A 24,047-nucleotide genomic window follows, 5' to 3' on the forward strand; every position below is an offset into this window, starting at 1 on the left:
TAAAAAGGGAAAATCAAATGCTCCGAGAAATGTTGAGCCAGCTCACGGCAATGCCGGATGATGTTGCCCATCAGACATTGAAGAAGCTCAAGTTCGCCGTCGACCCTTACGCTGCTCTTCGCGCGATAAGGCCGTCGGGGCCAAGGGATGCCCGGGAGATCCTGCCTCATATCTCGTCCAATGTCGAGTTTGAACTCACGCGACGCCATCCCATCTTGTATCCTCAGACTCGGAGATTAGGTCGTCTCGAGATGCCCGAGGATGTCGACTCTAGGCCTTCCAAAGTCGCTCGGGTTGAGGACGCATCCGAAGAGGGTTCAATTCTCGAGGACCGTCGAGCACCGGAATACCCAACTGTGGCTGAAATCCTGGAAGATGATTCCTCTACAGCCTCTCCACGGCCTTCTCGAGCATTCGACTCGGCCTTCTTTGTTCCACCAATGGGCCCTATTCCTCCGCCGACGCCGCGCATTCGCAACGAGCCTCGTCTGAAAGATTTGAACATTGCCTTTTGGACCGTAGTGCCCATCAGTAATCAGGATGCGGCAGAAGTCATCTCTCTATATCTGGAAACGGATCATCCGATATTAGGCTTGTTTGATGCTGATCTGTTCTTGAACGACTTGGTCAACGGTGAAGTTCGGTACTGTTCCTCACTGCTCGTCAATGCTCTGCTTGCTTTCGCTTGTGTCAGTTGTCCCCTATTCCTCCTCTTGAGAATAATGTCATTGATTGTTTTGACCAGCAAGCGTATGCGGCAAAGCAACCTGAAGCGTCTCGGTGGAGTCAAGAGCTGGAAGACGAGTCGAATAAGCTCTGGCATGCGCAAAACGATGATACCTTGCCTACCATTGCAGCTTTGACCTTCTTGATCCAGTCCAGCGGCTGTAATGGTAATGGTGAACTCAATGTTAAGTTCGTCAAAGATACAGTAGCTATGGCGAAGCGTCTGAGGCTCTTTGGGTGCCCCGATGCATATACCTTTGTGGACCTAAATCGTCTCTCGGAACCACAGGCCAGGGCAACAGCTCAAGTTGCCTGGGGGGTTTTCAATACTCTGAGGTAAGGCCATTCCAAAGAGTCGTTCACCATAAGTGAGCATAGCTGACGAAGAGCGCAGTATGACGGCCCAGTTCTGTTTACCAGCGACTACTGAATACCCTCCGACTCTTCCCATTCCAGGCAAAGCTAGACTAGGGAAACCAGCACTCGGATCTAAGCACGAACGTAGCAGCAGCGCAAATAGCACGGCGCCCTCATCAGACTCGGATGCTCGTTCCCAGTCTCGCAATCGCACCAAGAGAGGGCGATCTCCCGCGATATCAGACACGTTCGCCGCCTTTTGCGAACTATGGGTCATTTCTTCTCAAATCACTTGGGTTTATCAGCATGATACCAGCCCGGGCCATTCATCCCAAGCTTTTGCACTGGAGAAGTATAGCAAACTACTGTCATGGGCAGATAATTTGTCTGAAAGTATGGAACGTGGCGAGCACAGCCCATCTCATGTGCTTACCTGCCAGTAAGTTTACCATTTCTTGGCCCCGTCAGTGTACGGCGTGCGAATTAACATCCGTCATAGCATGTGGTTCCACGGGACTGTGCTCTACCTCTTTAGGCCGTTCATCCCAAGCGACAAACAGCATGGCTTCAAATTCTGGTCACCGTCAGCCGACCAGATACCTGCCTTTTTTGCGGCATCCGTCGAGCAGCTCAAAGACCTCGTCGAGGTGTACGCGTTGTACCCGGAATCGACGTACAGCATCTTTGGACACACCGCTCTCATCCATGTAGCCAACGCCGTAGCTAGCGACATAACGAATCCAGAGTGGCGACCCTACTTTCTCAGCTGCATCCGCGCCTACCAGGCCTTATACAGCTCTTTTACCGTTGCCGAAGTGATTGCTGGTGGTCTCCTTTCCATGGTTGTCAGGAAGGGGGGCATGGACATGACGGAAGCCCTAGGACTGCTGGAGGACCTCAGATCTCGCAAGGGACCCAAGGCGGGCGGCCGGGCGACTGGCATGTTTGTGACTGATCTCGACCTCGCCGTGACGGACCGCGAGGCGGCGAGGGTTGATCGCTTGATTGAGAACTTTGAAGAGATGACCATCTTGGATGAGTTTACTCAAGGTGTCATCTGAGGTCTGGGATGAGGGCTTCCCTTGCTACCATTTTCCTCGCCAGTTGATGCACATACAGTGGGAGGTCTTTTGGGGAAACGGCCGGCTCTGTTTGATGATTTGAAGTTTCATGACGCACATGCTGTAATGAGGAGGGGCCATTAAGACTATAATTTGCCCCACGCGGTGGATGTAATTAATATGCAATACACAAGCGGTCACAACTGGTAAAGGGCAGATCATTTTCTAATGGCGCTTTTGCTCGACACTGTCGCTTCTTATGAATACACTGGACCATGTTGAACATGTTAGCCTCGGAAACTTGATTAAGACTAGCCGTGTCTTGTGATGAGCATTTGAGATCTGAGAGGATTTAGAGTCACCGAGTCTAGTACTTAGCGGCCACATGCCTGAGATCTAGACACGGCATCTACCGCGATAGGAACTCAGAATGAGCTCGAGGGTGCAGTTCAGCCCTGTACTTCGCAGTCCGCGGGTAGATGTGACCGGGGTAAACGAGAAACAGCATTTGATAGGGCGATGCTCAATGTTGTGTGGGACGCCTTCACATGTTCCCAATTAGGTAATACAAGTCCAAGGTATCCGTAGTCTGCCTTACAGGAAACAAGATCCTCGAGGTTGTTTTCGCACTGACCTCACGGGGTAAGAAAGCAGAGCGCTAGTTCCTTTCATTTCATGTTTCCATCCTCCCCCTTCCGATACAACATCGGCCCTACGTTAGCTGCGAAGAAACATCGTATTCCACAAACCATCCGACCACCACTCGGCCCGCCAACGCAACGTCCCAGGGCAAATGAGCGGGCTACCTACCCAACCAGTAGGCTTCCTTTGGTTTGGGGGGCTTGGTTTTCTTTATGGCCACAAATAGCACACACACACACACACACAAGCTCGACGCATGACCGTGGCCGCCGCCGTGGTGCCATCGCCGTCTACCCGCTTACCTAGAAGTCAAGGTAGAGCGGTCACGGCCATCTCCTCCAACCAACGACGCTAACGACACAGAAACCAAGAGCGAATCGATGGCCGCCGCATCCGGACTGGCTGGGGTGTCATTACCCAACCCAAGACTCCCCGTTTTGGGTCAAGTTTCTTTTCAGATCATCACCGTCACCTAGCCTTCCCGCTCAGTCCCTGACGAGGGATCATCTTCTTCAAGTTTATCCTCGTGCCTATTGTACTGGGGAGGCCGCCCCCGATGATACCTAGGTGCCTACGGAGACTCTGTGCTACCACAAACCTGCGCCGCCGTCGCAGTCCCTGCAGATGATGGACTCGAACTTTCCCAGGACGTTTCCCCCCCAAATCTTTGGCGGTCTTGGCTTATGTTACCCAGTGGCGCCGCTAGCATCGCCAGGAGAACCCGTCGCCGTTTCCGTGAAGGATCGGTCGCTTTGCTTTTACCTTTGACAATTTGAATTAGGTTCTGATTCACGTTACCTATCCCTTGCCATCTCACTCCACCTTTTAGAATCCTCGATCCGGGGGCTGCCATCTCTCGGGTGAGGCGAGGGCCTGGCCATCTAGTGGCTGGATAAGGCATCCGGAAGGGAAAAAGAAGCACTTGCGCGCGCACGATTCCGTCTCACATTCCGGTGCACCGTGGCAGGGGACAACCTCCAAGGCGACGTCGCCTTTGAATACGGCCCACGGGGTGAAGACAACCACTCGGACGATTTTGTCGATCACTCTTTAATAAACTCGTCCCATGTCCCGTCTCTCTCTGCTTCTGCCTCCCCAGACTCTCGATTGCATTCCTGACAGAGCCGCATCCCCAACCGCCAAGCCACACACGGACAAGCAGCAGCAGCAGCAGCGGAATCATGTCTTTCAGACGGGCACCTCTCGTGAGCCTCGCTCTCACGCTGTTGCCGTTGGTTGTGGCCGATGACCACCCCTATGTTGCCGATTCAGTATGCGACTGCTACTTGACCAACACATCAGAAAGCTACTTCAGCAACCACTTGTTTTTCGACTTCCGCAACCTCGGTCAATACGCCGGGGTCCCAGATGCCCTCACGGACTGGGATGCGAGTGCCAACGCAAACACGACATCCGACTACTTCAACTCGGACGCATGGAACGCGATATGGGGTATCCAGAACTGGAACAACACAGACCGCAAGGGGAAAGACGGCAACGACGCCACGGTCAACATGGTCAACTCGCCAAACAACATTTACATTGAGAAGAACAATGACAAAGGACGCCACCTCGGACACGTTCATGAGCATGCGCACCGTCCGCTTCGAAGACTTCCAGTCCTCGGCCGAGATGGAGTCCGTCTCCATGGGCTACCACTTCGTCTCGGTCCGCATGCTCGCCCGCACCCTCGGCGACCCGGGCGCCTGCACGGCGCTCTTCACCTACCGCGAGGCCGACAAGTACGCCAACGTGCAGGAGGCTGACATTGAGGTGCTCACCAAGGACCCGGACGACCGCATCCAGTACACCAACCAGCCGTCGTTCGACTCGAGCGGCAACACCATCGATAAGTCGACGCAGAACGGCACCATGCCCAAGGGCACCTCGTGGCGCGACTGGGCCGTCCACCGCCTGGACTGGGACGCCAAGGACAGCACCTGGCTCGTCGACGGGTCCGAGGTGTCGAGCATTTCCTTTCAAGTGCCCCGCGACCCCAGCCGCGTCATGCTCAACTCGTGGAGCGACGGCGGGTCGTGGTCTGGCGTCATGGAGGTCGGGCACTCGGCCGTCATGCAGATCCAGTGGATCGAGATGGTTTTCAACTCCACGAAATCGTCTTCGAAGCGCGACGTCCTCGATAACAGCTACCACCAAGCCGGTCTCGGTCCTAGGGGTCAGCTGGATCGCCGCCGCGGCGAGGGCAAGTGCCAGATCGTGTGCAGTATCGATTCGTCAAACACGATTGGCGCAGCGGTGATGCTGCACAACGGTACGGCGCCTGGGCAGCTTCTGGGCCAGTCGAGCGCCATGGCTTTCTGGGTGCCTGTGGCCTTGATGTCGGCTATGTTTTACCAGCTGTGGGCGTGATTGTGATTTCACAGTCGAGACGAGACGGGAGTGTTTGCATCTGATTTAGGCCAGCATAGCAACGGGGTTCAAATATTGGGATTTGCTTATTTAGTATTACACAATGAAATGCATTTTCACGCTTGTTAGGGCGGCTCATGATTACCTTGAATCCCTCAACACACTGTGCCATGTGCTCAGGGACCAGAGTTAGTCAGTCAGGAGCTTTGGGTTGGAGTGGTCGGATCAAGCATTCAGAGCTCGACCTGTAAACCAGCACCGACGCGCGCCGCGACGTGCCTTGTACAGTGGGACACCCCCAGCACCCATGCGCCATGCCATGCCACCCATAGGCAGGGCCGGATGCCACATGCCTCGGTCCCAATTGGATGTGGGACAATTGGGATGGACCCTTGGCTGCAGCTCAACCTCCCTCAACAATCTTTCCCAATAAGCATTGCATCTGCAAAACCACCCATCTCGCCAGCCAACATCACCACCGGGTACCTGAACAAAAAAACAATCGAAGCTCCCCTCGCATCACGCAAACCCCTGGAAATCACTACACGAAGCTCGAATCGCAGAATAAACACAATGGCCGACGCAGCAACAGCAGCAGCGGCGAAGCTGCCGCAACGGCGACAATCCTCCCCCCTCAAGAACGGCTACCTCATCGCCTACAACTTCGTCTCCGCCGTCGCCTGGGCCACCGTCCTCGGCCGCACCGTCGCGCTCTTTGCGCTCCGCGGGCCGCATTTCGTTCATCTCGGTGTGGGCGACTGGACGCGGTGGACGCAGACTATGGCTGCCATGGAGGTTCTGCACGCTTTGCTCGGTTCGTTGGAACTTTCCTACACCTCCCATTCGTCTACTCTCCCCCCCATTCTACACAAACCCGACGAGAGAGAGAGTAGCAGAGGAAAAAAACATTGAATAATAGCTAACAAACCATGTCCAACAGGCGTCGTCCGCGCTCCCGTTTTCACGACCGTAATGCAAGTCCTATCCCGCTTCGTCCTCGTCTGGGGCGTCGTCTACCCGTTCCCCTACCTCGCCCGCAGCCCCTGGTACTCGTCTATGCTGCTCGCCTGGAGCGTCACCGAGGTGATCCGCTACTCGTACTTTGCGCTCACCCCTCAGCGGGTTCCAGCCCAAGTTCTTGACGTGGCTGCGCTATAACACGTTCTTCGTGCTGTATCCCATCGGCATCACGAGCGAGTGCGTGCTGATTTACTACGCTGCGACGCCGGCAAGGCAGTTTGGGGAGTTGGTGCCGTGGATTTCGTATGCTATTCTTGCTGTTTATGTTCCTGGTATGTTTCCCCCCTTCCGTTTTATGTCTGTGATCGCGAGGAAGGAGTGCTGACGAATGGGAAATAGGATCGTATATTCTCTACACGTACATGATGAAGCAGAGGAGCAAGGTTATGCGCAACTTGAAGGCCGAGGAGGCGGGCCGCTCCAAGACGCAGTAATTTCTTCGACTCGAGAAGAGAAGGGGGTGAAATCCAAAATTTAGGTGGGGTATAAGGACTATATAATGGTCGGGGGTATGGTATGGTTATAGACAAAAAAGAGAAAAAGAGGATGGGCGTCTACAAAAATGTGCGTCCCTGCTCCAGCAACCGTAATTATATAGAAAAAAGGAAACACCATAGTCTAAGATCTCAAGCGGTGGCGCTCTCTCCCGCCTCCTTTATAGCGAGTTTGTCTTCCTCGCTAGACTCGTACCACTCGTTTCGCGTCCACTGGGCGATAAGAGTTGCCGCGTCTTCCTTGAGTTTGTCGTACCCCGGGTTCATCTTTGGTTCGAACATGTCTAGCCTTCCAGTCAGCAAAAACCACGACTTACGTCCACAACCTTGGGCAACTCGTGGTTCTGCAAAAAGGGGGTCTACTCACTCATATGCGCCTGCGTCTCCTCCGTAGCGACATCATTCACAGCCTGCTTCCACGTCCCACCATTATCCCGCTTCGGCAGATTACAAAACGTCCGGTCCCGGCCCAGAACCGTGCCGACGACGCTGACCTCCTTGGAACCCGCTGCTTTGCCGAGGCGGGTGTACAAATTCGCGAAGCCGACGTCGAGCTCGGAGTTGAGCTTGACCATGTACTGCACCCGTTTCTGCAGCTCCGCGCCCTTTGCGAGGCAGCCGACGAACTCGAGGTGCGACGTCGCCCACGTCAGGCCCTGGGTGATGTGTTCGCGGTTGTAGTACGCCGCTCCCGCGCTCGCTGCCACGGCGGCGGCGGAGCCTGCTACCATTGCGATTTTGCCCCATCCCCATCCACCGCCTTGCTGTGAGGAGTTTGCCGGAGGAGCAGGTAGTGCAGCGACGGGGGCTTTATTCCTAGATGGCGAAGAAGTAGCTTGCTTCGCGCCCCAGAGCGCGGTGCCGAGGCCGCTGAGCTGCGTCATGGCGGCGTTGGCGGTGTTGTAGTGGCCCTCTGCGCCGTGGGCGACGACGCCGGGGGAGATTCCCAGGTACGGCGTGTCGAAGGCGATGACGCCCTGGATGTAGGGGAACATGAGGCTGTTGAAGGTCGCGGTGGACGAGTCCGCCGCCTTTTCGACGCCGTCTTCCGAGTAGATTGGCTTTTCCGAGGTGAGGCCTATTACGGTCTCGGCGGCGACGATGCCGCCCATGGAGTGGCCTGCTAGAACGACGCGGACGGAGGGGTCTACTGTTGGTGAGGGGGTGTTGTTTGCGACTTCGAGGTCGATTACTTTTTCGAGGAGCCTGGGACATGTGTCAGTGATGACCTGGTTGATGGTCGGCTGTGATGGGAATGGAGGATTACCAGTCGCGGAAGCGACTCACGCAGTCTCCTAGGTCGCCGCGCGTCTCATATTTGGGATACACGAGGACGTTTACGTTGATCTTTGGGAGGAGGGCGGCGAGGTCTGCGCGGAGCTGTGCTGTGAAGCCTTCCTTGTCGCCAAAGGTGTCGTCACCTCCCTGTGTCGGGTCGTTAGGGATCGTAAACCGTTAGAATGAGCATGAAATTACGTACCTTGAATCCGTGAATGAAAACTATGAGTAATGTCTTCTTCATCTTGCCTTTCTGTTCTAAGTAACATGAGTGAGAATGAGAGTTGTGAACAGCTATGCGATGTCGTTGATGAAGCTTGGAGCTTGGAGCTTGACGTCTGTATACAGTGTTGGGACAGTGCGCATCAACGCGGTACCTGGAGGTTGCCCCGCCTTGCCACCCCACCATGTGACAGCATCCCTCCCTCTATCCTTCCCTCAAGATACCTCGTGCCTCCCTTGGGGGAAAAGCAACCCGTGGAGGTCGACTGGTTTACACTGAGCTATCCACAAAACCACCAGCCACGACGACGGGGATTCAGACAAACATCTCGAGCAATAAATTTGAACCAGAAATCAAAGGTCAGCCCCCCTCCACCCCTCTGATATATTAATAGGTATTTCCCATATCGGATGGCCCTACTTAACACACTCATCTCGTCTACTACTTGTAGTTCCTATCTTGAAGATGGCGAGGTTATAAGCCAGGAACCAAATATTACCAACTTTTTTGCTTAATATTCTGATCTGAACCCATCGCCTGTCACGCTGGGCCTGCTCATTGATTTGCCAATATGCAGGCAACCAGGCGTGTCCGCCGCAGTTACTAAGGCTGAGCGAGGTGCATGATCTCACGCGGGGTTTGTGTGACTTTGGGTCACCAGCAGTCGTACTTACGCCGTAGCCACTCTCTGTCGAAACACAAACATCTACCAACTTGTAAATCACTGTCAACACGTACATTTTTGACAACATGCGACTCTTGAACGTCGAAACGAGAAAGCTACAAGAATTCGTCGTCAATATACCAAGATATGCGATATTGTCACACACCTGGGGCGACGACGAGGTCACCTTCCAAGACCTCGACCGTCCTGACCACACCAACAAACGAGGCTACGTCAAGATCGACGGCACCTGCTGCCTGGCGGCCCGAGATGGCATCAAGTGGGTGTGGGTTGATACTTGCTGCATCGACAAGACGAGCAGTACAGAACTCTCCGAGGCTATCAACTCCATGTACCAGTGGTACAATGAATCCTCTACCTGCTATGCCTATCTCGAAGACGTCCAGCAAGGCGATGATCCGAGCAGCTTCGACAGCCAATTTTGCGACAGTCGGTGGTTCACTAGAGGCTGGACGTTGCAGGAGCTTCTCGCCCCCAAAACAGTCGAGTTCTTTGATGCTGCGTGGAAGAATCTTGGCACTCGCTCTTCACTAGCGCCCAAGATCGAGTCCATCACCAGTATACCGACCGATTTCCTCGAAAGAAATGAAGAATACCCCGCTATCCACTCCGCAAAGATCGCCATGCGGATGTCGTGGGCTGCTCGGCGGCAGACAACGAGAGTAGAGGATATAGCATACTCTCTTCTCGGGATATTTGATGTTAACATGCCACTGCTCTATGGCGAGGGGGAAAGGGCTTTTGAGAGGCTGCAGATCGAGATTATGAAGCAGTCTTCCGACGATTCAATACTCGCATGGGCAAGGAAGGGCAAGGCGGGAATATCTCTCGAAAGGGCACGTATCGAGCTTATGGAAAGAAATGATATGATGCAGTTTACCGACAATTCGACACTCGTATTGACAAGCGAGAGCGAGGGGGAAGGGGCTTTGGAGAGTCCGCAGACCGAGATGATGGGGCAGTCTTCGGACGATTCGATACCATCATGGACATGGAAGTACGAGGGCAAGCCAGAGCCGGACAAAAACCTTGACAGTCCATTTGGCATCTTTTGGGACAAAGGGTTGTTGGCCCAGTGCCCCGATGACTTTGCCTGGTGGACCTCAACCCAGGCTATAGATTTCTATGAAAAAAGCAACTTTAGCACTAATATGACAACCCGCGGTCTGCATGTCACTCTTCCTGTCCTCAAAGGCCGGGGGAAATGCTCCTACGGTGTGCTCAACTGCATATTGGACAACAGTCTCGACCAGATTCTTGCGGTTAGACTATATCATACCAATGTCGCCGACGAATATGAACGGGAAACGGATGGTCTCGTCACTTTATCCTGGCAAGTTGCGAAGAAATGTCAGCAAATGACTTTTTGCCTTCTAAACTCTGATCAGCAGCGTCTGCCTGATGTACCATCTCTTTGGAACGACTGGGGGTCGACAGTCATCCGAATCCAAGGCCCAGACGATTGGGCCACACGCTTAGTGAGAGTGAAGCCAAAGGAGTTTTACCAGAGGGAAAGGAGTTTGGTAGTTGTGAGAGACATTCACAGTGTGCACTGGCCACGAATTCTCCTTCACTACAAGAAAATCCCGATGGATGACGAACAAGACGACGGCAGTGATGGGGATGGATTTGTCGTTGTCTTGGAAAAGAGGACTTCGCTTAGAGCCTTCTTCTCTTTCGAGCTAGAACCTCCACCGTTTGTCTGCTACACCATACCCATGCGAAAAAAAGAGGAACTGGAGCACCTTGTACCAGACAACCTGGACGAACGAACTGTCTGGAACTTTCTACACAATGAAAGTCGCAACTTGACAGAACTCAGGAACGGTTTCTCACTGAAAGCTAGCGCCCCTCAGGCTAAGATTGAACGAGAAAAGTTTCTCGACCGGGAGCGATTTCTCGTCAATGTTTCTTACACCCAGTCGTTGGCCCAAAATGCCAGGTCAGTTGCCAAATTCATCACGCATATGTACCCGGTAATGGAGTCACCAGTTGTTCAGACGTTGCGCTGCCAAAACCCCTTGCTATTCGCAAGCGATTTCTTACTCAATGTGATACCCATTATCGCCTGGGGGCTGAATCGCAAAAGACGCACGACCTCCATCAGCTGGAAGAAAACCGCGACGGCTGAAAGCCTACTGCTCCTCTCCGGCCTCCTTCGCCACAGAGCCAACCTCATACTGGCACCCTTATGGTGGATCAAAAGGCCGCAAGAGGCTGACTTTTATTGTCAAACAGTGTTCATGCCCTTTGCCTTATTATTTCCCTTTGCAATGTACACATTGTTCCCTCGCTTCGGCAAGGAGGCTAAAGTCAACCCGCTGGTCGAGGTTTCGTGCTCAATGGCGGCTATCATACTAGTAAGGGTTGGACAAAAGGTCTTGGAGAACTCGGAACTGGATTGTCCAACAGACGATGCGACAGACGGTGCGACAGACGATATGACAGACGATACGACAGACGATGCGACAGACGATGCGACAGACGATGCGACAGACAAAGGGAAACTTTGATGACGGAGAGACAGTCATGTCGCATATTCGGGCTTCATCTCGAGTTACCCCATGCTGTTTCTTTGGTTCGTGTGAAATGGATCTGTTGCAATGCCGAGTAGTTCAACGATACTTATTTTTGATCATTCCATCTATCCCAAATCTAGTCACAAACCCATTTTGCCCAAATAGTGCCGTCTTTGTACCCAATCTGATAAAATTCACCCCGTAAAATGATTGGAGCCAGTAAAGACAGTATGCTCATGTCGAGTATGTTCCAGGTCAGGTGTAGAGCATGGCCTCTGAATTTCGGCCCGAAGAGACCAAGACTCCCCTTCCCGAAATGAAATTGTAGGAAGTCTCTGGCGGGATGCGATGCTTCAAAAGCCAAGCAATTAAGTTCAATTCGCTTCTGAACATTCACTACAAATTTTGATGGCCGTTTTCAACAATGCGCACTAGTAAGTGGCCGTCAGCCTCTGCACGAGATACTGCCCGCTGTTGATACCGTCGTATTTCTTCTCCGCTTCCGTTGCGTACGTCCCAGGGATAGCCTCGATATGACTCTTGAAATTGGGGTTGCAAAAGTACCTATTCATCATCGTCAGCACGTCAAAAGCTTTGAAAACAGACACCACGGCCAACACGGCCACTCACGCAATGCTGTAACGGGGAGGATACTCCTCCCCGTCCTCCGGCTTCCGCGGTGGCTCTACGACGCGGTGAATCGTGCTCTTGATAGTATCATTGCTCCACCGCGCAAGCAAATCCCCAGCATTCACAACAACCGTCCCAGGAATAGGCGTAGCGTCCACGAACCGCCCATTCGGGCTCCGCACTTGCAGACCTCCGCGATCATCCTGGAACAGCAGCGTAATCGACCCGTAGTCACTGTGCTCTCCAGCGCGCACCTGACCCGGGTTCACCTTGAAGACGTTGGGGTCGACGGAAGGGTAATGCAGCAGACGCAGCGTGTTATCCCCGACGTCGGTATACCCGTCAAAGAACCGCTCATCCTCCAACCCCATGCCCACCGCGATGGCGCGCATCACCTCGACGTGCAGCGCCTTGCACTGCCCAAAGAACTCGAGCATCTGCGTCTTGAAACCGGCCACGCGCTCGCCGTCCCGCTCGACGGGCCACTGGTTCGGGTGGTCCGGCTCGCCGTCGCGGCCAATCTCAAACGACTCCTTGAGATCCGGGTTCCCCGCGCGCACCTTTTCGATTTCCTCGTTGGTAGTGAGGTTGCTGACCTTCTCGCGGCCGGGCGCGGAGTAACCGCGGTTGGCCTGCGGGGTGGTCCAGCCGAGGCCTTGCTTGACGGCGTCGGTCTGGGAGAAGAAGTCTGCTGATTTGGCGAACGTGGCGGCGCGGAGGTCTTGGCTGATGGGGACGTTTTGGAGGTAGATGAAGCCTGCGTTTTGAAAGCCGTCAAGGACTTGTTTTGCTGTTTCCTTGCGCTTGGCGGCGTCGCCGTTGAGGAAGGCCGAGAAGTCGATGAGCTTGATGTTTGGTGTCAATTGGTGATGCTTGAGGCGACTGTGATGGTATGTCACTGATGTCACTCACGGGGATGAAAAGACCCTCCTTGTCTACTGCTGTAGCTGCCATGATGATCTTGCTGATGCTTTTCACTGATTTAAGAGGTGATGAATGAGAGATCCGAGGTGGACGTTTCAGTTGAGAAATGGGAGAAATGGGAGCATCACATGTATCAAGGTGAGTTGTAATCTCGAGTAAGAAGTCACGATAAGGTTCGTTACTAGAATCCGTGCGGTACAGATTCCGAGCGACTTATATCTATCCGTCGATACGGTAGGTTGAGTAAGTACCTTGTCGCGGGCGACTGGCGGCGGCCCAGCCAACCAGAAGCCGAGCATTAACATCGTAAGTTAACAGCCAACCACCGGCGCCGTCTAATCAGTTCCGGACGGGGCCAGGCGTTGCCCCTTGTTGATCCCCGGCCAGGACGGGGCATTACGGGGAGAGATTCAAGAGAGAACTCTTTAACAAGACCGGCTGGGTCCGCGGGTGCACGAGTGGGAAGTTCATCGGAGAGCTCCTACACGTTATACTTATGTGTAAGCAATACCTCAGTGTCTCACACTGGAGAGAGAGGGGGGAGAAGGAAAGTCTGACGATAAGAGGCTGGTGGTGCGTTAAAGGCCGGCGCGCGGAAAGACGATTGGAGATAACGGCGGGGTAAAGTAGAAAGATAATCGACAAGGGAAGGATTGCCTACCTTACTTACCTTTGGAGACGCCCGCGTGTGGGGTTTTGTGAGGTATGCGGTGCATTGAGGCGCTTGCATATGAGGGGAACATGGATTGGAGGGGGAACCAGGCGTTGCGGGTCATGGCGACCTCATCACCTTCCTGGAAAGACGTAGTTTGTCGGGTAACTGGTACTTGTCTTTTTAAAAAGGAAGACGAGGGGCAACACAGCTTTGCTTGCTCCTGGGAAAGCTTCCAACTTGAAAACAGACCACAACAATAACGGGATTGGCTTCTTTTCTTGTCCCTGGATTGCAGAAGAGATAAGCCGATATCTCTCACCATCTCAGCTACAAGTGAGCCTCTTCATCTTGTAAGTCGACCCAGCATCGTGACATTGAAACCTCAAAGCTGAACCACTGGTTAACGACAAGTAGACTTACTAATAAGACTGACTGAAATTCGGGTCATCTCAGCACCACCTCCGAGTCAAGACGAAAGACAGTAAAGGGACGTCGTCTGCTCGTCCGATTTCACAATGGCCTCATCAACAGCCATGACGGTGGTGGACGTCCACACCCACATGTACCCCCCGTCGTACGTCAAGATCCTCGAATCCAGAACCACCATTCCCGTCGTGCGCAGCTTCCCGCAAACACCAGACCCACGCCTCATCCTCCTGGCCTCGGAGGAACAGGCCCTGGATGAGGCCACCAAGGATCTTTCAGCGAAGCCTCCCGGCCGGCCGCTCACCTCCCACTACGCCTCGCTCGACCAAAAGGTCCACTTCATGGACACGCACAAGATTAACATCTCGGTCATCTCCTTGGCGAACCCATGGCTTGACTTCATCGATGCCTCCGAGTCCGGCGCTATGGCTAAGGGCGTCAACGAGGAGTTCGACGGCATGTGCGCCGCGCACCCAGGCCGCCTCTTCTTCTTTGCTGCTCTGCCCCTGACGGCATCACTCGAGACCATCCTGGAGGCCATCAACCACGTCAAGGCGCTCAAGTACTGCCGCGGCATCATCCTCGGCACCTCTGGGCTGGGCAAAGGCCTTGACGACCCGGACCTGCTGCCCATCTTCAAGGCCATCGCCGCCGCCCGCCTGACCATCTTCCTACACCCGCACTACGGGCTGCCCAACGACGTCTGGGGCCCCAGGGCAAGCAACGAGTACGGTCACGTTCTTCCCCTGGCCCTGGGTTTCCCAATGGAGACCACCATCGCCGTGGCGCGCATGTACCTGGCTGGCGTCTTCGACGACGTGCCCGAGCTGCGGATGCTCCTGGCGCACAGCGGTGGCACGTTGCCCTTCCTGGCCGGGCGCATCGAGAGCTGCATCATGCACGACGGGCAGCTGGTGCGCGAAGGCAAGGTCGGCAAGGGCCGCCGGACGATTTGGAGCGTGCTCAAGGAGCAAATCTACCTCGATGCCGTCATTTACTCAGAGGTCGGGCTGAAGGCGGCCATCGATGCCAGTGGAGCGGATAGACTCATGTTTGGTACCGACCATCCCTTCTTCCCGCCATTGACCTCTGATGAGCAGGGAGAGTGGGAGAGTGTGAGCATGAATGCCGATGCCGTTGCTGTTGCGGTGGGTGAGGGAAGCGAGCAGGCCAAGGCCATCATGGGCGGCAATGCGGTCGAGATTTTGAGGCTGAAGGTGGACTGAAAAGGTAGCTTTGAAGTAAAAAGAAAAGAAAATAGGAACTCATGAAAGTCAATCGCATTTCTAAGTGATATGAAAGTGAGCGAATCTCACATGAGAATTGGCTTGAGTGGATGGGCGAAGCTGACCGCTTTCCTAGATGGGACAATCCTGGTGGAACTCGATTACACCGCCTGCCATATTTCATCCCATATACTACTTTCTGCTGGCAATTCCTGAAAATATGGCAATTGAGCCCCGCGATGTAGCTTCATGCAGCATTTCATCCTCACACACTCAGGCTCATCAATTCATCCAAGTTCTACCTCTTTTTACTCGAGAAATCGGTTTGATCCTTGTTACGCGTCAAATCAGATGACAATGGCGGCCGAAGTCCGCCGCTCCAACGGCACGCGCCTCGATGCGTCCCTCGGCATCACTGAGCGCATCGCGTCGAGCATGGTCGCTTGGACTGGAGACATGCGCAAGAGGTGAGTTCCCTCCCCCAGCCGCTTCATGATACTTCTTCATTAACACAACTACTCAGATATACCGACTTTCAAGTCTACGAAATCAACAAAGATGGTTCCGTCCTCCATCTCACAGAAACACGCCTTCCCCCGCCGCCAAAGGAGAACACGCCGCCTCCACCAGCACCTCCTGCACCTGCTGCTCCTGTAGTGGAAGAGAAGAAGGAAGAAGAGCCGAAGCCAGAAGAGCCATCACAAGATGGAGAAGCCGCTGAGAAGCCCGCCGCTGTAATCCCCGAAGTCCCCGCCGAGGACATCGCGCTCCTCGCCTCCCTCACAAACGACGACTTCGCCAACCAGCTCGTGGCCATCTACAAGACGATATCCGCCGACAAGACGGCAAAAACCGAGCCCGTCACGTCCCCCGTCATGGACGACAAGGACAAGCGTTCCCAGCTCCACCAAAATGTCCGCCGCATCTTCAACTCCACCATCGACACCACCACCGATCCCACGGGCGCTATCGTCGCTCGAGTCCCGCCCCCTCGCGGCAAGGGTAAGGGCGTTCGCGGTGGCCGCGACAACAACCGCGAAAACAATAAGCAGAAGAAGAAGCAGCCCAAGGCCGTGGCCCCCGGCGAGGGCGAGTACCTCCACTTCACCCTCTACAAGGAGAACCGCGACACCATGGACGCCCTGCACCAAATCTCCAAGGCCCTCCGCATCAAACCTCAGGCCATCGGCACGGCAGGCACAAAAGACCGCCGCGCCGCCACCACGCAACGCTGCTCCGTCCGCGGCCAGCGCGCAGACGCCCTCCTCCGCGCCCGCCTCTTCGGCGTCACCGTCGGCGACTACCGCTATGCACATGCTCCCATCCACCTCGGCGCCCACAGGGGCAACGAGTTCGTCATCGCCCTCAAGGACTGCCTCGTCGCCGGCAACCCCGACCTGCCCCCCGCCGACCGCTCCTCCCAGATCCGCGCCTCCGTCGAGGCCGCCATGGCGAGCATGCACAACCCGGGCTGGATAAACTACTTTGGCCACCAGCGCTTCGGCACCCATGCCATCGGCACCCACGAGGTAGGCCGCTTCCTCCTGCAGGGCGACTTTGAAGCCGCCGTCAACGCGATTCTCTACTACGATGAGGCCATTGCCCAGCGCGCCCTCGCAGGCGAAGTACCGGATCAAGGCCACGCCCGCGACGAGCTGAACCGCCACCGCGCCTGCAAGGTCTTCCGCGACGGCGGCTCCGCAGAGGAAGCCCTCTCCCACCTGCCCCGCCGTTTCTCCGCTGAGGCAAGCCTCATCCGCCATCTCGGCCGGACCACCGCCCCGTCCCGACGAGACTTCAACGGCGCCCTCACGAGCATCACCCGGGGGCTGCGCAACATGTACCTCCACGCCTACCAGTCCTACGTCTGGAACCACGCCGCAAGCCACCGCTGGCGCCTCTACGGCAAGAACGTAGTCGAAGGCGACCTCGTCCTCGACACTTCTTCTGCCGACGCGGACGTAGACAACGAAGGGGGAGACGACGACGCAGACTCCTCCGCTGCCCCAGCCCGCGCCCTCACCGCCGAAGAAGCCGCCTCCGGAACCTACACCATCCACGACATCGTCCTCCCGTCCCCAGGCCACGCCATCGCGTACCCGACCAACGCAATCGGCGAGTTCTACACCACCTTTATGCGCGACAACGGCGGCCTCGACCCGCACGACATGCTCCGCCGCCACCGCGAATTCAGCCTGCCGGGAGCGTACCGCAAGGTCGTCGTGCGCTTCCTCTCGGAGCCCAGCTTCGAGGTCCGCGCGTACGAGGATGGCGAGGAGCAGATGCACCCCACCGACATGGACCGTATTCGCGCAGCAGCAGCGGCAGCAGCTGGGCGTGGTGGGAATGGGAAGAAGCGGGCTCGTCAGGAGGATGAGAAGGCCGAGGAACAGCAGGATGCTCCGAAAAAGGTCAAGACCGAGGCCGAGACCGGCACGGAGGAGAAGACGGATGAGCCGATGCAAGACGCGCCGACGCAGCCCGAAGAACCCAAGCAAGAGCCGGTGCAGCAAGCGGAGACCACCACCGACGACTCGAACGGTAACCCGTCGTCGTCGTCCCCAGAAAAGACAAAGACAGCCGTCGTGGTCACCTTCCAGCTCCCCAAGAGCGCCTACGCCACCGTCGCGCTGCGGGAGCTGATGGGCGTCGACGAGTCCGAAGTCGCTGCGGCTCCTTCGGCTGCCCCTGCCCCTGCTGCTGTCGTTCCTGTTGCTGTCGTCACTGAGACTGCCGCTGCCACCGAGACTGCCGAGGTCCCAGAGACTTCCGAGACTACAAATGCGGCATGATGAAATAAATCACAAAAAGAACACATCCACAAGAAGAACAGACAAAAAAATACAAAGGAATCACCGGCTCAAAAGGTGATATACTTGGCATGCAAATGGTTGTAGACTAGATACCCCCTCGGAGAGATTCATTGAATCAAGCATATATATGTACAATGCCACCTGAGAGCCAAATCCTTCTCTTACCAACACACCTCAGCCTGATGACCTCTGGCCATGAAGAAAAGTGTAAACTCCAATCAGCATTGGCAGAATAGTTTTTGTTTGTATTGCTCTAAACCGAACAGGCAATCGCTTGGATACATAACAATGCCTACAGTCTTCGCTGAATACCCGACCCGCTGCCGTCGATTGTCCAGGTACATGCCTGCCTCCGCTACATATATCCAGAAAGTAAATCTGTCCCCCTAAAGGCGTAACATCGGCAATCCTGTGCCCGTATGCCCGTCGCTTATTAAATCATGAAAAATGGCCTCCTTCTTCCGCTTGCTTCATCGCTATAGAGTTGTCTCCCTTTGAACTTGGTTCTTTGTTCATGTTTCGCTTGTGGTGTGTTTGGTGCTTTCCTCGGTGGCTGGCCCAGGTGATCATGATCCTCCCGCCAAGGCAACAATACACTTTTTACTGCTTTGTGGTTGACGTGTCGCTGTGTTTTCGCCGTATGGAACAATGTTACTGTCGTCACGGCATTGTGGCCATCAGCCAATCATTGCTTGGTATCCCAGCCCCAAACTTGAGCCAGGTATTTGGCCATGTTGACACGCTTCGCGCGCATTTCCACCATCCACGGGTGCTCGAGCATCCGCCATGGGCTCGCTCGCCTTGTGGGTTCCTTCTCAAGGCTTTGGCTGGTCAGCACATGATCTCATACTTTACACTCGTCCAAGCCTTCGTCACTTACCAGCACTCGATGAAATACTTGAAGTTGTCACTCCAGAAGATGTTGGCATCCGGCTCGTCCTTGAGCTTTGGTATCGGTTGCCGCACAATGTAGGTGAGTAGGTCGATCAATCCGGCTCGTGGCTGCATTTCTGTGCCATCGGCGGGGAAGGGGAATCGATGTTGGGCCACTTCCAGCAGAGTTACGCCGGTGGACCACACATCAGAGGTGATGGTGTAGGATTGACCGGTGATGCGCTCGGGGGCCATGTAGTAGCTGGTGCCGATGAAGGTGTTGGCTTCACCCTTAGTCCCAAAGTCTCCTGAGACACCAAAATCGCACAGCTTGACATCGCCATTCCTGCAGAGCAGAATGTTGGATGGCTTGATGTCTCGATGGATAATACGCATGCCGTGCAAGTAAGTTAGTCCCCGCAGAACGCCCTCGGAAATCTTGCCCAGAACTTTCTCGCCCGTCCGGCCACCGAGCTTCTTAACCTCCTTGTAAATACTGTCCAGGGAACCACCTTCGCAAAACTCCATGGCGATTGAGATCGTTCCCGTAGTCGAGTCCTCAAAGGCGCCATAGTAACGGCAGATATGCTCTGACGCGCACTCTTTGTTGAAACCCAACTCTCGCACAATCTGCTTCTTAACGTCGGGGTCGGGATTTGTGGTAATAACCTGGGCATGTTAGTCTCCAATTTTTGCGTTGTGGGAAATGAAGCGTTCGCACCTTGAGGGCGAATGTGGTCTTTCCACCCTTCAATTTGGCTTTTGTAACGGCTCCGCCGGCACCCTCGCCGAGACTGCCGAGCTCCTCGATCCGATTCTCCATACTCGCGACCCTCCACGACTCGGAGTCGAGCTCCTCCACATCCAGCGTCCTGCCCCGCTCTAATGACAGCTTGTCAAAAGCTTCTAGACCCTGCAAACTGCCGTCCCGTTCCATACCGACACCGCCTTCGCTCCGCTCAGAGTAGATCGAGCCCACGGCGGATGATGGGTCGGGGGTTCCTTGGGGCCGCGCAAAGCCATATTGTGAGGCAAAGGACAGTGCCGAGTACTGAGAACCAGCTGATGTAGGGTTGCTAGCTCGACCATCCAGAGGGCCGAAGCTTCCAGATCTGGAGTGTGCCGCACTGCTTTCGCTACCGCCGCTTGCAGATTGTCCTACGCCTCCCACGCGAGGTGGTTGCTCATACGGTGTTGACTGGCTGCCCATGGGTGTAGCCAGGTGAAGTGTCGGGAGAGGTGGTCGTGAGTTTACGGGTTGAGGTGCTTGTCCGCCGACGGGTTTCGCATTTGGTGATGGGGGGATGGCGAGACCGAGTCTAGGTGTTCGGGCACCTCCGCCTCGGCCGCCGGGTATGGCAGGGCGAAGGAGAGGAACTGGCGAGTTCATCATGGGGACGGAACCGGGCGTGGACAGAGGAGAGGGAACACTGGGCGGTGCCTGCGTGGAACGATCAGTACGGTTCGCGATGGATGCTGTCTCGAGAGCACATCATGCGAGCACGCTTACCTGGTGAGGAGGCTCCATGGTCTGAGGTTGTGTGGGATTCTGATCGGCCATGACAGCGAGAGCAAGTTGGGCAGACCTAAACGGTGCAGTTGAAGCTGGACAGAGTTGTACCCCAGACGTAGGATGCCACAAAGTCGCAAAAAAAAAAAGGGCCGAAGCCATGCCAGACTACTTGACGAGGTAGATCGAGGTGTGACGACTGCGGCACTGGGCACAGGTAGAAAAACAGAAACTAGCGTGGTCGAATAGTTTCGTCGGAGGAGCTGACGTAGCGTAGATGGAGTTGAAGAGCGACCGCCGTCGAGCGTCTGATCCTCTGGTTCGAGGCTGAGTAAATAATAAGACTATCGGGGCGTTTTGTTGAAGAACAGAAGGCTTGGAAGCGAGAGACTGGAAAGTAAAACGTTGGCGGATAGCTTTCCCCGCAGGACTCAGGAGATGGATATTGAGGTGGGAGGGAGTAGTAGTTTTGGGGTGCGCGAGTGGCGTCTCGGTATTCAAAGGTAAGATGAGCAGAGGCGATATTGGTCGAGGTGGTGGTTCCTGGTCTGTATCGAAACCGGGGGACGGAAGAATGAGGTTTCCTGCTGTATTCCTCGGGATGAAGGGACCGGCTTTGAGGTTGAGCGGACCGGAGAGAGGGGGGAGCAATGCAAGAGCAAACGACAACGACACAGTGGCGACGGGCGAGCCCAAAGACCTTGGTTCCTTTTGAGAAAGACGACAGGAAAGTGAGTGAATGGAGTGGGATTCAAGTGGGCAAAAAAGGCGGGGAGCGGCGGGACGGGGACGAGCTTGGGCGCTAATTCCAAGGCCAAGTTCCAATGGAAAACGGGGAGGGGGCTCTGGGTAAACTGGGGGCCTTTTCAGGGCCTGATGAATGAATGCACTTGGGTGACTGCCCTGAGGGAAGGTGGAGGTAAGGGCAAGGTATTGAGATGGGGGGGAGGTACAAGGCCCACGTAATGGAATAAATGTATCTTTTCGAGATGGCGCACTCGGCTTGTGCTGCGAACTGCGGGACAGCTACACAAAGTAGCCGGGATTGAGCCTTCCCTATGGTGTACCTTTTCGATACCGTAAACCACCTCACCTCCTGGTAGCGAATCTACCCTCCTACCTAACGTTGGTAAGTAAGTAGGTACTCCGTACAGCTCGCCTTACTAAGGTACCTCAGGTAAGTACTGCCCGCCTTACACTCTTGCATCCGTCTTGCCTCATCTTGCACCTACACGAACGACAGAACTGCACCGACAACGACAGAAAAAAATCAATCAGCACATCATTCGAAGCTGCGCCGAAAACCAAAGTGCGCTCGGTCGCTTCTTTTAAACCCTTCCAGCGTCTTGGGGCAGAAAAACGCGCCACATTACGGGAGTCCCTTGCGTCGTCTGAGGTTCTGGCCCTCCCCAGTTGGGTATTTTCTAGCATGAGAATCGGCCCTGGGGTCTGGACTCTGGACTTCTAGACTCTGAATCGGGTTGGAGACGACAATGGTCTCCGTTTGTACGCCTCTACCGATACTACTTACTGAGGCTGTTCAGTCCACTGCACAAAAGTTAGTCACCGTCAACTCGCCTCTGTACGCCTATGTTTATCCGCATAATCCTCGAATAAGGACTGTTCGGCGGAGGACAAAGCTCAGTGCCGCTGTTCCGAATCGACCGTTGCAAGGCACCCGTCATCAGGACGCGTGTTTGACCAAGAATCAAGAAATGTATACACCTCGTCACCGCCCAACACAAACAACACCGACACAGTACATCACCTTCAAACAGTCAGTCTCTCCAGCGCAAAGCACGGTGTGATGAGTGGGCTCCCAACCGTCACCACAGAGAGCAGCTCTGCCCACTCGGATCGCCCATCTACTGGCGCTGCACAATGGACAATGGGCAGACGCCGGACCAGTTACACACAGCCGTACGGCGACGAAGTTTGAGAGGGCGTCCAGAGCCATGGGGGGGCATGAGAGATGAGACAGGGGTCGCGCTGTCGTTGGTGGTGTGTCGTCCATGTCTTGGGCTGCCATTCGATGCCCTGCCCTGCAATCGCTTCGTGCGGGTTGCTCCCCCTCTTGGCCCCTCCCCGGCCAAGCACCAAGCATCTCTTCGTGCCATCGTGGGCATGCCGTACGCCGCACGTCGCACCGTCGCACGCACCAACCTGGGCCCTGCACTGATTTCCGACCGTCTTCTGCATGAGCTCGAGATGCACAATCCGGGAGACGTCCCCGATGCAACCTGACTCTTCTGTCCTTCCAGGGCGATGGACTGACTTGACTGATGGGTGGGACGCAATTATTTGACGAATTTGAGAAACTGTCGGGCCCTACGGAGTATCCATTGCTCTACTGGCTCTCTCTCCGCGGGATTGGCCGTTGCTTTTCTCTCTAGGTATCCGGCAAATCCCCGGTTGACCGTGAATTCTGGCCTCGGGCCAATAGCTGGCGGGAATAATGAGCCAACGACACTCATCCCGTCACATTCACATCCTCACACCATCCCCGCGGTGTCCCCTACATGACTGCAGGATCAAAGAACAGATTAATGCGGGCTGTCGGCACCCAATCTCCATCCGTCCAATTCCTACCATGTCCCAAGACTCAAGAGGTCGGGTGTGTCGATGAAACTCGCATAAGCCATTTGACAGCGCCGTTTTGGCTGAAGTATGGGGGGCTTTTCCGGCGGCAGCATCTGAAGGAGAGAAGAAGAAGAAACGGGGCCAGCACACGGAGCTCTTTTCGGCACATGCTGTTGAATGTGGCTCCTGTATACGGCACACGTTGACACGGCTCATCTGCCGCGGCTTCCAAATCTTTTGCCATTACGACCCAACAGTGTCGGCATCGCAATCCGTTTGAGCAATTCTAGTCAGCTGATTGCAGACCCAGGCGTCGAAATGGTGGTTGCAGACATGCCGTTCTTATTGCTGTGCCTCTTCCACCGGCGATGCGGCACGAATAGGATGGTTCCCCGATGAGGGGAAAAGCGTTTGCAGAACAAGCAGCACGCACGACCAATGGGTTTCGAATCACGGGAAGAGTTCTGTTCGGGTATTGCATTTTTCTCACCATCCTACCTCCTGGCCGGTCCGACGACGGTGATGAGCCGACAGGCGGTTAAGATGATGACTGTGGTGTTTGACGGGCCACGGATTCGAGGCCTCACCGCATTACCCGCATCGCTGGACCTGGACCCTGATCAGACGAAGGCCCGGTTTTTCAAGGCCCTGCCCCAAAACACCTACGTGGTGTATCGTAGTTGCATCGTCTTGGTCGGGGGATTTCCGATGCCCACTTTGCCAGCCTGGAACGCATGCGGCGTGCCTGACTAGTCGCACCTCTGAAGTACCCGACAGAAGAGTGAGGCAAGATGGAAGCAGAACTTAAAGGCAGGCTCACTGCGTAAGTTCTGCTGACGTTGTCCGGCTATGACTATTCGTCTGTCAAATCCGGGCTATTGGGTCCCAGCTGCGAGGTTAAGTCAGAGCCAGCAGTATGTCAGACGGGCACGTCCGAGAGGGAGAAATCCAAATAATCCGAGCCCATCGTGTTGAGTTGAGTGATTGGTATGACTGGTCTGTATGCCTCTGACAGTCAGGAATTGACATCCGGCT

The 24,047-nt window shown here is 55.1% G+C and overlaps 10 protein-coding genes across 10 annotated transcripts; 7 read left to right on the forward strand and 3 right to left on the reverse strand.

Moving 5' to 3' along the window:
• Positions 1–17: 17 nt before the first annotated feature.
• N0V96_007645 (uncharacterized protein) lies at positions 18–863 on the forward strand (the record flags this gene model as incomplete). The annotated part of the gene is made up of 1 exon (XM_065758090.1): positions 18–863. One exon carries the CDS (start codon positions 18–20, stop codon positions 861–863), a length of 846 nt encoding a protein of 281 aa, XP_065613232.1.
• Positions 864–1,351: 488 nt separating this feature from the next.
• N0V96_007646 (uncharacterized protein) lies at positions 1,352–2,144 on the forward strand (the record flags this gene model as incomplete). Its single annotated transcript, XM_065758091.1, has 2 exons — positions 1,352–1,355; positions 1,552–2,144. 2 exons carry the CDS (start codon positions 1,352–1,354, stop codon positions 2,142–2,144), a joined length of 597 nt encoding a protein of 198 aa, XP_065613233.1.
• A 1,823-nt stretch (positions 2,145–3,967) lies between these two features.
• Positions 3,968–5,156, forward strand: N0V96_007647 (uncharacterized protein; the record flags this gene model as incomplete). Its single annotated transcript, XM_065758092.1, has 2 exons — positions 3,968–4,303; positions 4,350–5,156. 2 exons carry the CDS (start codon positions 3,968–3,970, stop codon positions 5,154–5,156), a joined length of 1,143 nt encoding a protein of 380 aa, XP_065613234.1.
• A 573-nt stretch (positions 5,157–5,729) lies between these two features.
• Positions 5,730–6,610, forward strand: N0V96_007648 (uncharacterized protein; the record flags this gene model as incomplete). Its single annotated transcript, XM_065758093.1, has 4 exons — positions 5,730–5,970; positions 6,097–6,202; positions 6,276–6,448; positions 6,516–6,610. The coding sequence occupies 4 exons, from the start codon at positions 5,730–5,732 to the stop codon at positions 6,608–6,610; spliced, it is 615 nt and encodes a 204-aa protein (XP_065613235.1).
• A 192-nt stretch (positions 6,611–6,802) lies between these two features.
• N0V96_007649 (uncharacterized protein) lies at positions 6,803–8,192 on the reverse strand (the record flags this gene model as incomplete). The annotated part of the gene is made up of 4 exons (XM_053194535.1): positions 6,803–6,954; positions 7,038–7,876; positions 7,938–8,095; positions 8,151–8,192. The coding sequence occupies 4 exons, from the start codon at positions 8,190–8,192 to the stop codon at positions 6,803–6,805; spliced, it is 1,191 nt and encodes a 396-aa protein (XP_053048031.1).
• A 729-nt stretch (positions 8,193–8,921) lies between these two features.
• Positions 8,922–10,335, forward strand: N0V96_007650 (uncharacterized protein; the record flags this gene model as incomplete). The annotated part of the gene is made up of 2 exons (XM_065758094.1): positions 8,922–9,952; positions 10,245–10,335. 2 exons carry the CDS (start codon positions 8,922–8,924, stop codon positions 10,333–10,335), a joined length of 1,122 nt encoding a protein of 373 aa, XP_065613236.1.
• Positions 10,336–11,806: 1,471 nt separating this feature from the next.
• Positions 11,807–12,959, reverse strand: N0V96_007651 (uncharacterized protein; the record flags this gene model as incomplete). Its single annotated transcript, XM_053194537.2, has 3 exons — positions 11,807–11,939; positions 12,006–12,850; positions 12,918–12,959. The coding sequence occupies 3 exons, from the start codon at positions 12,957–12,959 to the stop codon at positions 11,807–11,809; spliced, it is 1,020 nt and encodes a 339-aa protein (XP_053048033.2).
• A 1,140-nt stretch (positions 12,960–14,099) lies between these two features.
• N0V96_007652 (uncharacterized protein) lies at positions 14,100–15,236 on the forward strand (the record flags this gene model as incomplete). The annotated part of the gene is made up of 1 exon (XM_053194538.1): positions 14,100–15,236. The coding sequence occupies one exon, from the start codon at positions 14,100–14,102 to the stop codon at positions 15,234–15,236; it is 1,137 nt and encodes a 378-aa protein (XP_053048034.1).
• A 357-nt stretch (positions 15,237–15,593) lies between these two features.
• On the forward strand, positions 15,594–18,028 carry PUS7 (multisubstrate pseudouridine synthase 7; the record flags this gene model as incomplete). The annotated part of the gene is made up of 2 exons (XM_053194539.2): positions 15,594–15,703; positions 15,760–18,028. The coding sequence occupies 2 exons, from the start codon at positions 15,594–15,596 to the stop codon at positions 18,026–18,028; spliced, it is 2,379 nt and encodes a 792-aa protein (XP_053048035.2).
• Positions 18,029–18,925: 897 nt separating this feature from the next.
• On the reverse strand, positions 18,926–20,132 carry MKK1 (Protein kinase C signaling pathway involved MAPKK protein; the record flags this gene model as incomplete). Its single annotated transcript, XM_053194540.2, has 2 exons — positions 18,926–19,591; positions 19,644–20,132. The coding sequence occupies 2 exons, from the start codon at positions 20,130–20,132 to the stop codon at positions 18,926–18,928; spliced, it is 1,155 nt and encodes a 384-aa protein (XP_053048036.2).
• Between the last annotated feature and the right edge of the window lie 3,915 nt (positions 20,133–24,047).

The sequence above is a fragment of the Colletotrichum fioriniae genome, assembly GCF_027942845.1.
Source record: "Colletotrichum fioriniae strain IMI 355084 chromosome Unknown scaffold_9, whole genome shotgun sequence".
In the NCBI taxonomy this organism is placed as follows: domain Eukaryota; kingdom Fungi; phylum Ascomycota; class Sordariomycetes; order Glomerellales; family Glomerellaceae; genus Colletotrichum; species Colletotrichum fioriniae.